The sequence below is a fragment of the Perognathus longimembris genome, chromosome 23 (assembly GCF_023159225.1).
Source record: "Perognathus longimembris pacificus isolate PPM17 chromosome 23, ASM2315922v1, whole genome shotgun sequence".
Lineage (NCBI taxonomy): Eukaryota > Metazoa > Chordata > Mammalia > Rodentia > Heteromyidae > Perognathus > Perognathus longimembris.
In genome coordinates, this window is record NC_063183.1 from 23168587 (window position 1) to 23181654 (window position 13068).

The 13068-nt window shown below is 38.7% G+C and overlaps 1 protein-coding gene across 2 annotated transcripts in view; it reads right to left on the reverse strand.

Annotated features, from left to right (window-relative positions):
• Positions 1-13068, reverse strand: part of Mindy2 (MINDY lysine 48 deubiquitinase 2) — a 37646-nt gene that overhangs the window by 17874 nt on the left and 6704 nt on the right. For both annotated transcript variants that reach the window (XM_048331697.1, XM_048331695.1), the window contains exons 2-3: positions 7866-7923; positions 2609-2673 (exon numbers count right to left, since the gene is read on the reverse strand). In XM_048331697.1, coding sequence (XP_048187654.1) covers positions 2609-2673; positions 7866-7923 — 123 coding nt within the window. The remainder of the gene's footprint in view (positions 1-2608; positions 2674-7865; positions 7924-13068) is intronic.

The following is a 13068-nucleotide window of genomic DNA, read 5'->3' on the forward strand; positions in this document are numbered from 1 at the left end:
TTCTCCCAAAGTACTTCTAACATGAGAGAATATTTTAAACTTAAATAAAAAGATGTATTAATTATTCATTTAATTTTTTTATTTTTATTTTTTGGCCAGTCCTGAGGCTTCAACTCAGGGCCTGAGCACTGTCCCTGGCTTCTTTTTGCTCAAGGCTAGCACTTGCTAACTTGAGCCACAGCGCCACTTCTGGCCTTTTCTATATATGTGGTGCTGAGGACTCAAACCTAGGGCTTCATGTATTCGAGGCAAGCACTCTTGCCACTAGGCCATGTTCCAAGCCCTATTCATTTAATTTAAATTTTATTTTTTTTTGCCAGTCCTGGTGCTTGGACTCAGAGCCTGAGCACTGTCCCTGGCTTCTTTTTGCTCAAGGCTAGCACTCTGCCACGTGAGCCACAGCACCTCTTCTGGCCTTTTCTATATATGTGGTGCTGAGGCATCAAACCCAGGGCTTCAGGTATACGAGGCAAGCACTCTTGCCAGTAGGCTATATTCCCAGCCCCCCTATTTATTTAACTTTTAAGACAAGGTTTTGCTAAGTAGTCCAAGCTAGCCTCGAACTCTCAATCTGCCTACTTTTGCCTACAGAGTACTAATAATCCTCTTGAGGTTATAGGCATGCATAATTACATCTGCTTAAATGCAAAATGCCTTAAAATTATGTTTGTATTCACTTGAAAGCCTAGTAAGGCTGGGGGTGTTAGAATGATTAGAATATTCAAGCGTGCTTGAGACTCTTAGGTTCAATATTCAGAACTTCCATTAATCAGTCAATCAATCAATCAATCACATGGGTTAGTGGTGTTACTCAAGTAGCAAAGCTCCGGCCTAATAAACTGTAGGCCCGAGTTTAATCCCTAGTACCAGAAAATCAACAACTCAGTAAATAAGTAAAATGAAACTTGTTACCATCTATCATATTTGCTTTGACTATGAAGGTATTTATCATCAAAGTAGTTTTTCTTGGGAACAATGCATCTCTTAGTTGGTCTTTTTAAATATAGGTTTGGCCATATCAGCTCATATAAAATTATATTAAAAAGAACACAGTTACCTCATAACTTTGGAACATTAACCACTACTTCAGACTCAGCCACATCATCTTGTTTTATACCATTCTCAAAAACAATGGCAGTGGATACTTTTAGTGCTTAAGGTTTTTTTGTTTTGTTTTTGCCAGTCCTGGGGTTTGAACTTGGGGCCTGGGCACTGTTCCTGAGCTGCTTTTTGCTCAAGGCTAGCACTCTACTACTTGAACCACAGAGCCACTTCCAGCTTTTTCTGTTTTAGTGGTACTGAGGAATCGAACCCAGGTTTTCAAGCATGCTAAGCAAGCACTTTACCACTAAGCCATATTCCCAGCCCTCAAAAAAGGGTATTTTTGGTTGATATATTTATAAGAAATGGAAGCAATTGTCAGATATTTTCTCAACTATAAAATTTTAGAGCTGAGTACCAGTGGCTCATGCCAGTAATTCTAGCTACTCAGGAGGCTGAGATCTGTGGACCATGGTTTGCAGCCAGCCTGGGCAGCAAAGTCTGTGAGACTCTTATCTCCAATTAACTGACAGAAAACCAGAAGTGGAGCTGTGGCTCAAAGTGGTAGAGCCCTAGCCTTGAGCAAAAAGAGCTCAGGAACAGGTCTCAGGCTGAGTTCAAGCCCTAGGACCACCAACAAATAAATATATAAAATAAAATTTTACTTCCATTCTTTTAGAGTTTAAATCATTGTTACAGAAATGTATCCCAAGAAATGTATCCCATAAATACTGTTTATGAAATAGTAATTCCTCTGCACAACACCTTAATAATAACAATACAGGTATATTTAACAAAACTGCTTAGGATGTGAATGTGAAGGTTCCAGGGATTTCTGTCTGTTCTCTGGCTGATTTCTCCCACTGTAAGAGCCCATGTCTTTTTCCTTCTATTGAAGAAAAGGAACTTTCCCGTAGCTTCTACATTTTTAAGCTGAGTGAATCTTCAAGTATTACAGAACAGAATATCTAGACAACATACCAAGAAATGTGGACATACTGAAAGTAGAACAGCAATATTTTCCCTACATATCTGAGATATCATGTGCTCACGTTTCCTCCTAAACGTAACTGAAGGCCTTAGGGCCAAAGCTCAGTCAGTGGTGGAGTGCTCACCTACTATGCTCAAGATCCTGGGCTCAACCCCTAGCACAACAACAGCAACAACAAAAATTATAAAATACAAGTCAAATAAGGAAAGTTGTATTGGTGACAAATTTTCTTCAGTCATTTTTAAGAAAAAGATTAGGTTATCATTCAGTATAGAACTGTAAAATGAAATACACATATTATTAGCATGTATTCTTAGAAAGATTAAAAAATAGAAATCCAAAAAGCGTGGCTGTAGGACCCAAGGTGACTAAGAGCTAACAGTGGTTTTTATCTTTTTTGAAAGTGTTAATGAAACAAAAATATGCAATGGAAACTGACCATATGTGGCCTGTAAAGCCTAAGATATTTACTATCTAGCCCTTTACAGAAAAAAGTTTACAAGCCACTGATAGAGACCACAGTGAAAACTCATAACAAATTATATATTTTAACATAAGAAAAATCATGCTTATTACCTGTTCATAATTTAAACGTTGAATTTCTGAAATTTCTTTTGGCTTTGATTCAAGCATGTAATCTCCTGTAAAAAGAAATGATGAAATTTGCCTTTTAAAATATTATTACTTTTGTTTATAACACTAACAAACCTTAATAATAAAATTTTAAGCATTGTAGCAATAACAAGTCCTCAATTTATCTAGAAAAAAATCAATAATGCTTCCTTTCAAATAGTCTTATATTTGATCACCTAGGTTACTACACAGCACACTCTCAAAGCAACTTTCATTGTGATCTACAATATAACTATTTCCCCAGTTACTTTACCAACCTGATAAGTATGTAATGCTATCAATGTTATCAATACTCTCAATGTTCACAACTCTGAAAAGTGAACCTTTTTCAGTTAAAAAATTGGTATTTTAAAATATCTACTATGGATAAATATGAATTTGGAATCATTTTTGTATTTTGTTTTGGTGCTGGGATTAAACCCAGGGCCTCCCAAATCAGGGCAGGTTCTTTGCCTTTGACCATATTCACCTGGCACATGTATAAAACTTGCTTATGTATGTCCTGTCCTTTAAAAGATATGAAATATCATTTTAATACACAGTACCTTTTTGGTATATGCACTATGTATTTTTTATTTAAAAACATTGTTGGACGGTGCTGGGTATTGAGCTGGGGTTCTCATACATGCTAAAAATGTACTCTGCCACTAAGCTCCAGCTCTAGCTGATGCACTGCTTGTTAAATTATGTATTAATTTATATATTACTGTATATATTCCTTTTTTCTGAATTATCATCCTATATCATCTTTTCTTAAAGAACTGTAAAAACTACTTTTTTAGAAGAATTAGCATATTTCTGGTGACATATGTATGAAGTATTCTTTCCATATTAGATTTTTCACTTTCTAGTTTTCATTGTGGGGTTAATTTTGTTCTTGCACAGAAATATTTACTTTTAGTATAGTCAAATACTTCTATTACAACTTCTGGGTTGGTTGGTGTCATGTTTACAAAAATCCCCATCCTTTCAGTATACAAATATTCACATATATATTCTTCATGTAATTTTATGCTATCTCCTCTTAGTGCTCAAATCTTTCATTTATTTGGAATTAACAGAGACAGAAACACTGAGATGGGGGAATTAGCTTCTCCCTAACCTCTCATACTGATGGTAAGTTGATAACATTGCTTTCCAATAACTTATCTTCTAATTAAAAATAAACTTCTGGGGCTGGGAATATGGCCTAGTGGCAAGAGTGCTTGCCTCGTATACATGAAGCCCTGGGTTCGATTCCCCAGTACCACATATATAGAAAATGGCCAGAAGTGGTGCTGTGGCTCAAGTGCAGAGTGCTAGCCTTGAGCAAAAAAAAGAAGCCAGGGACAGTGCTCAGGCCCTGAGTTCATGCCCCAGGACTGGCCAAAAAATAAATAAATAAGTAAGTAAACTTCTAAGACTCCATCAAGTATTCTCAAACTGCCCAGCACTGATTACAAAACAAGTCCTATGAACATCAATATTCAAGGTCTTATTAGCAGTGACTTTATTCTGCAAATACACAAGAACCCCAACAAACACTGAAATCACTGATTGAAGGAAATAAATAAGTCAACCTAAGAATTAAAAAAGAAATCTTTATGGCAGGTGCCAGTGGCTCACGCTTATCTAGGAGGGTGAGATCTGAGGATCAAGGTTCAAAGCCAGCCTTGGCAGGGAAGTCCATGAGACTCTTATCTCCAATTAACCACCAGAAAACCAAAATTGGCATTATGGTTCAAAGTGGTAGAGTGCTAGCCTTGAACAAAAAAGCTCAGGGACAGCGCCCCAGCCCTGAGTTTAAGCCCCATAACCACCACCACCACCACCACCAAATCTTTACATGGTGCACTGTGTATGTACATATTTTACATGTTGAGATTTTTTATTTTTATGCCAGTCTTAGACTTGAAATTAGGGTCTGAGCTTTTTTTGCTCAGGACTAACATTCTACTCTTTGAGTCACAGATGCACTTTTGGCTTTTTTTTTTCTGGAGACAACAGTCTCACAGACCTGTCTGCCCAGGCTGCCTTTGAACTGTGATCCTCAGATCTCAGCCTCCTGAGTAGTTAGAAAAATTCTAGGTGTGTGCCATCAGTGCCTGGCTTTTTAAATTTAAATTTTATTTTTTTGAGACAGCTTCTTGCTCTCTATCCTAAGCTGCCTCAAAGTGTGTTCCTTCTGAGTTCTGAGGTTACAGGTGTATACCATCAGGTCCACTTATTTTGAGGTTTCAATATAGAATTTACCTGAAAAGTATGCTTTATGGAATACTATTCATTATTTATTAAAAAATGAAAATCATATGTGCTCATCTCAGTTAAAGACTGCTTATGTTTTTTTTTTGTTTTTTTTTTTTGGCCAGTCCTGGGCCTTGGACTCAGGGCCTGAGCACTGTCCCTGGCTTCTTTCCGCTCAAGGCTAGCACTCTGCCACTTGAGCCACAGCGCCGCTTCTGGCCGTTTTCTGTATATGTGGTGCTGGGGAATCGAACCTAGGGCCTCGTGTATCCGAGGCAGGCACTCTTGCCACTAGGCTATATCCCCAGCCCTGCTTATGTTTTTTTTGACTACAATGATAACTGAGCCAGGATATAGATTATATAGTACAAAGGTAAATGATATTAAACATTCTACCAGAGACTAAAGCAGAGTAGAATGAGAGTAGAAAAGATTCATGAAATGCCAGGCCTCTTTTGCTGAGGTTGTGGTGAGCAGTTAAATAAGAGAAGACTAGCTTAGCTAAGATAAGCAGCCCCTAAAATGGACTTCAACAATACCCACTTTCCTGATATTCATACCATTGGGTAATCCCATCCCCTTGAGTGTAGAATGCATTCACTGATTCACTTTTCTTTTCTTTTTTTTAGCCACATTCTCACTGTAGTCCAGGCTGATCTCAACTTTGAGATCCTCTTGTTTAAACCTCCTAACTGCTGGGATTACAGATGTGTACCACCATACCTAGCTGGCTCATTTCTAGTGAATAAAATATGGCAAAGAAATAAGATAATCACTTCCCAAACTAAAATGTGAAATATTGTAGCTTTTGTTCTTGTACTTTCTGTTGTATGCTCTGAAGAGAATCGGCTGCTATGTTCTGAATGTCCTTATGCAGAGGCTCCTAGAAGAAGAAACCAAGGTAGGCTTCAGCCAACAGGCAGTAGAGAAGTAAGGACTTTAGACCAACTTAGAAGCCAACCCAGTTAGGCCTTCCAAACTCCAACCTTGAAACACCTCAAGTACAGCCTCTTGAAAGACCATGAGCAAGGGACACTTGGCTTAGCCCCAACCAGAATCCTAACCTATAGATAGATGCTCTAAGTTATTCAGTGTTTACTATCTGCAGTACTAAAGTCAGGGGCTTATTATATAGTATTAGATAACTAGTATAAGTTTACAATAGTAGAAACTTACTTTTTAAATTCTATTATCGTTATTATTTTGATACTAGAGATCAAATTCAGGGCTTTATGCATGTTAAGCATATGCTCTACCATTCACTGAACTACATATACATTCCCAAGAATTAGGTATTTCTTTTTGTAAATTCTGGGGTTTAAACTCAGGACCTCAAACTTGCTAAGCAGGCATTTTTCCACTTAAGCCATACCACTACCTTTTCTCACTTTGATCATTTTAAGATATGAACTCATTTATTTCTCACTGGCCTAGACAATCCTCTTCATAGGCTTCTCACATAGCTGAGATCACAGGTATGCACCAATGCACCTAGCATGGTGTGTGTGTGTGTGTGTGTGTGCACGTGCGTGCGCATGCGCCTGACCTGGGCTTGAATTCAAGGCCTGGGCACTGTCCTTGAGCTTTTCTGCTGATGGATACTACTCTACCACTAGAACCACAGCTCCACTTCTGGCTTTTTGGTAGATACTTGGAGATAAGAGTCTCATGGACGCCCCTACCCCAGCTGGCAAATTGTAGTCCTCATATCTCAGCTTCCTGAGTAGCTACAATTACAGGTGTGAGCCACAAGTATCCAGTTTGCATCTAGTTTTGTTTTTAATTGGTTAATATGTGGTCTCAAAAGCTTTTTTGCCAGGTTGGCTCACACCTTTACCTTCCTGATCTCTGTCTTCTGGCAGCTAGGGTTGTGGCCTCTAGAATGAGACTCTATCTTAAAAACTTAATATAAAGGAGGGTTGCAGGTGTGGTTTAAGTGGTAGAATGGCCTTGAACTCAAAATTTTCTTGCCTCAGCCCTTCAAGTGCTGTGATTACAGGTGCATACCATCACACCTGGCATAAATGTTGGACCTGGTCCCCTCATCTTTTCTCTACCTGCATTCAACTCCCTGCAGGATTTCAAAAGTCAACTACCATTTACATATCTTAATCTTATCTGTAAGTCTGTATTTGAACACTAGACCTACACTAATAGCTCAATTTATAAATGTAAATTATATGGAATTTGAAATTCAGTTCCTTGGTCACTTTAGTCAATGTGGTCCTTACCACATGTGGCTTTTAACTCCCCAAATGGACAGCACAGGTTCAGAACATTTCTGTCTTTACAGATATCCCCCCCCTTATACAGTGCTAACCGAGAACTCTCCCTTGAACTCTAGATTTATATATTCAATTGCCTTCCTAATATTTCCAGGTGGGTATCGATAAACATTTCAGAAGTGAAATTCTGCTATTCCTCCCTTAATTCTATTCCTTGCATTTTATTTTTCCTATTTCAGCTGAGGGCAATTTCATCCCTCCATTTATTAGAGCCGAAAGCCACAGGGTTACCCGTCTCCACTCTCAGGCTGTATCTGCTGATAAGCACCTTCCACCTATTGCACTTCCAGGAGCTCACTCACCTCCACTTCTCCTACCTTGCTTGTAGCTACCAACCACCTTTGCTAACTGTAGATTTCCTGAGAAATCTCCCTCTTTCTGTCCTTCCCTTAAGGTCCATTCCAACAGTAATAAGTACAGAAATTTTTGTTAAACTCGTGAGTGCAATTTACTGGAATGAATTTGCATCTTATATTCTAGATATTTTCCAGTCTCCTTTGTGTATTACAGATTCTCAATGCTGGTCAGAACAATAACATACCGACAAAAGTTTTTAATGAACAGATTCACAGCTCTAATTTTAAAAGTTTATGTAACAGCACTTCAGAAAGGTGAGACTATATAAATATCAGTGTTGAAAACCTTGTCTTATTTTGAAAAAGATGTAAAACCATCCATTCTTCAACACGAACCTAAATATTCCATCAGCTGCTCAGCAGTTATGATTTCCATCATTGGTGGAAGTTTCACCTGAAAAAGAAAGTATTATTCCTATCAAATCCAGTGTTTTAGATGGCTGAAATGTACCTTTAAGAATACAAGTTTTTAATGTGTATATATGTATCTAGTATATGTATATATTATTCATGTGTATTAGAACCTTTAGAATCAACCTTTATAAAAGCAAATGAAGTTCTGTCACCTTAAATTTTACAGTGTGATTTAAGATCAAACAAAGCCATTTAGAAATCTGTTTTCAAAACCAAGTGCCACATTGTTTACCACCCATCATAACTGCCATTTCACCCCTCCAACAATGTCCTGCATAAAAGTTAGGAAGAGGCACAAAATATGTGACAGGGCACCAATAGAACAGTTTTTTTTAGGACAGAATTGAACACAGCATAATATCCCACAATTTCAGCCTACTTTGGAGATTTTTTTTGGGGGGGGGGTCAGTCATAGGGCTTGAACACTGGGCATGGGTACTACTGTTCCTGAGCTCTTCAGCTCAAGGTTAGCGCTCTACCATTTGAGCTATAGTGCTACTTCCAGTTTTCTGGTGGTTAATTGGAGATAAGAGTCTCCAGGACTTCCCTGCCCAGATTGGCTTTGAATCATGATCCTCAGATCTCAGACTCCCAGTAGTTAGGATTACAGGCATGAGCCACCAGAGCCTGGCTTACTTTTTATTTTTCATTTATTTATTTATTACCAGTCCTGGGCCTTGAACTCAGGGTCTGGGCACTGTCCCTGAGCTGCTTTTGCTCAAGGCTAGCACCCTACCACTTGAGCCACAATGCCACTTCCAGCTTTTTCTGTTTATGTGGTAATAAGGAATCAAACCCAGGTCTTCATGCATGCTAGGCAAGCACTCTACCAGTAAGCTACATTCCCAGCCCCCTTTGGCCATTTTTAAATGGTTAAAATGAATTCAAGGCCAGGTGCTGGTGGCTCAAATCCTAGCTCAGGAGCTGAGATTTTTGGATCCTGGTTTGAATCCAGCCTAGGCAGGAAAGTCCCCATGAGACTTAACTCCAATTAACCACCAGAAAACAGGAAGTGGAGCTGTGGCTCAAAATGGTACAGCACTGGTCTTGAGCAAAAGAGCTCTGGGACAGTGTCCAGGCCTTGCTCAAGCCCCATGATGGACCAAAAGAAAATTATTAAGGTAATAGCCATACACTGAAGAATTCATCTTCATGACTATTAATTACAATCTTTAAAAACATTATAGTTTTATCACCTATAGTATAGCTGTTTTTCTCTACCCCCTTCCCTTCTCTTCCCTCCTCTTTTCCCTTTTTCTTGAGTTAAGGGCCTTTTACATTCTAGATGTTAAGCATTCTATCACTTGAGCTATACTCCTAGCTATATAGCAGCACAAACTTAAAAAAAAAAGGAAAGAAACAGTAAAATATTTTCATTCAATGAAATGTGTAAAGCATCATCTGTGGATGTAGGGGCAATAGCTCAGCAGCAGAAAGCTTGCCTTTCTACCACTACTATCATCATTCAAAGCCCTATTATTATTCTTCACCCAGAGTTCAACAGAAACAGTTGAAAGGGAAAGGGAAGGTTTTCACTGAAGAATATTCCTGTCTCAAACTGGAGAAAATGGACATATCTTTTCCCTGATAAGAGGAACCACCCACTGGCAGGATCATACTACCATTAGCTCTCCTCTGCTTTAGCTCACAAATCCAGATGCACATCACTTGTAATTCTTGGGAGACACCGGAGAAGGAAGGAAGCCTGAAAAATGTTCCTTAAATCTTTTGTGTAAACAAAGCCTCACTGTGTGAAGTTTTTAATTTCTTCTTACAAGATCTATATTTAAAACAGAGTGGGCAGAGGCTAAGATAGAACCTTTGGCTCACCATCTGTTTTCGTCTTTTTTTTTACAAGTCATAAACACACCCAGAAAACCTCAAAAGAGTTTAGCTTGCTTTAGGAAAAAAGAAGATGGAACACTGGTGGGACTGCAATTTTCCTACAGGTCAGGGGAAAAGTAAAGCCTTGATGAGGTCTCTGTGCAGAAGACTCAAAAAAAGGAAAGAAGCACAGCAAAACTCATTGCAGTTGACAGAGGCACACATTCAGAGCCTCAGTTTGCAGGAGATAATGGGACAGGAATGTCCACATGAGCTTACACTCCCTGTGTATGGACATTTTCTTACTTTGCCATTGTGTTGTTCATGTTTCTTCCCTCCCTCCCTCCCTCCCTCTCTCCTTCCTTTCCTTTTTTTCTTTTGTTAGTGGTAGTGGTGGTGGTCATGGGGCTTATTCAGGGACTGGGAGCTATCCTAGAGCTCTTTCACTCAAAGCTAGTGCTCTAAAACTTTGAGCCACAGCTCCACTTCCAGTTTTCTGGTGGTTAATTGGAGATAAGAATCTTACAGCTTTTCCTGCCTGGGCTAGCTTTGAGCCTCAATCCTCAGATCTCAGCCTCCTGAGTAGCTAGGATTACAGGCGTGAGCCAACAGAATCCAACTTTGCTCATGTTTCTCATTCTAATTTTTAGTGCCACCATAGATTAAGAAGCTAATGGAGGTGCTGAGTATGAATAAAGTATATTATATACATATGTGAAACTTAATAATGAAGCTGATTATTTTGCATAATTAATGCATGCTAGTAAAACTAATCTGGCCAGGAACCATTGACTCACACCTGTAATTCTAGCTACTTAGGAGCTGAGATCTGAGGATCATGGTTTCGAAGCCAGCTGGTCAGGAAAGTCCATGAGAGTTTTATCTCTAAACTACCAAAGGGGAAAAAAAAAAAAAGCCAGAAGTGGAGCTGTAGTTCAAGTGCTAAAATACTAAGCCTTGAATAGAAAAGCTCAGGGACAGCACCCTGGACCTGAGTTCAAGCCCCAGGACTGTCACAAAAAAATAAAGTATGAGAAGAAGCTAGAAATACTTCTCCTTTTATAGTGGGGGGGGGGTGTCTTTTTTTGTTCTTTTTGTGTGTGTGTGCCTGTCCAGGGGGTTTGAACTCAGGGCCTAGGAGTTGTCCCTAAGCTTTTCTGCTCAAGGCTAGCACTCTACCATAGCTCCACTTGTAGCTTTTGGTTGGTTAACTGGAGATGAGAGTCTCACAAGCTATCCTGCCTAGGCAGGTTTTGAACTACAATCCTCATATATTATCCTCCTTAGTAGCTAGGATTATAGGTGTGAGACACTGGTTTTTGGTTCTTTGATTTTAACCTTTTGCATTTTCAATATTTTACAGGATCAAATGCATCAATCCTCATATTGGGTTTGTTGTTCAGAAAAACCAGTTTAACATTAAATAATCTCACTTTAGAACCTGAGCATTCCTTTCTTGACTTACATCTCAGCTCCTACAAAGCAAAGAGACAGAAAACAAGGAAAAGAACTCCCTATCCAAAGGGCAAAGGAGGAGAGGCTGTATTTCCAGCATCATAAACTACAACAGTGAATTCATTCCTCTACTGAAATGCTACATGATTAGCAATTACAATATTGTATGTCCTCCAGCTCAGTGTAAGTGTAAGTTCCATGTAGGCTTCTATGTATGACAGCTTCAGATATGTAATATCCTTTTTAAATGAAAACAAAAATAGGACAAAACAAGGACTCCCTCTATTATTTAAAACAGAGCAAACATAAAAGCTATATAGTAGAAACTTTTTTGGCTACATAATGCAAAATTTAAATGATACAAAAATAGAAAAGTAGTAACAAACTGAATGGCTAAGTACTCATCATTCAGTTTCAACATTCATAACAGAAGCTCATTATCACCAAAAATTAAAATTCAAGCCAGGTGTGATGTACTCATCTATAATCCCAGTATTGAGAAGGCTAAAGCAGGGGAATCATCACTTTGAGGCTAGCCTGGACTTCACAGCATGACCTAGACTAGCTTGGGTTGTATAGTAAGATTCTACTTCAAAAAAAGAAGGAAAATAGCTGGGTGCTGGTAGCTCATGCCTGTAATCTTCAGGAGACTAGTACTCAGAAAAAGCCAGAAATGTTTCTGTGGTTCAAGTGACAGAGCACTAGCCTTGGGCAAAAGAAGCTCAGGGACAGATCCCAGGCCCGGAGTTCAAGCCCCAGAACCAGAAAACAATAACAACAACAAAAACAGAAAATAAAATTTAAATTTTACATAACTCTGACTTGTTGACTTATAAGCACAGACAATAGGCTAAGCCCCAGAATATACCTATAAATAACATTTTGTAGGTAACAAAGAAGTATCTTTATATAAAAAAGAAGCTATAAAATGATCTAAAAGGGCTAGGAATATGGCCTAGTAGTAGAGTGCTTGCCTTGTATACATGAAGCCCTGGGTTCGATTCCTCAGCACCACATATATAGAAAAGGCCAGAAGTGGTGCTGTGGCTCAAGTGGTAGAGTGCTAACCTTGAGCAAAAAGAAGCTCAGGCCCTGAATTCAAGCCCCAGGACTGGCCAAAAAAAAAAAAAAAAAAAAAAGATCTAAAAGAAGCAAAATGAAATTGTATTCTACCACATAAATTTGGGTAAATTTAGCTTGTGTTAGTTACTAATACAAATGTCTGCTTGAATTAATTACAATTAGTAGATTTCCTTCTTTCTTGATTATCAAGCATGATTATTTAATACATGGATTATACTCTATTTTGTCAATATTAAACCAATATATTAAACCCAGTTCTTACTGCGATGATCTTAACTGCCATCTTTTATTCAGTAACAACACTCAAATCTTCCCAATTTATTGGGTGTCGATTTTCTCCTGATTTCATCCTTCCCTAAAGGAGAGGACCAACTGTTTACTTTCACCCAATTCCTGTGACCCTCCATGAATCACCTCTGAAAAGCCCACACCCTGACAATACTAACCAGCCCTTTCTCCTGCTCTTACCTCTAGGCATAAGAGAATTGCTGGAAAGGTGGGAGTGGGGAGTGGGGAGATAAAAAACAGGCATACTAAAACTTTTTAAAGGCTACTTCAACTTAGGCATTGCCTTGTCCCTGGCACCTGTCCTTTTTTTTTTTTTTTTGGCAAGATCTTTCCTACTTTATCTACTCCTTAATGCATTTGACATGATAACTAACCACTTTTTTTTTTGGTTGGTCATGAGGCTTTAACTCTGGTCCTGGGAGCTGTCCCTGAGATCTTCAGCTCAAGGCTAGTGCACAGGGCCATTTCTGTTTTT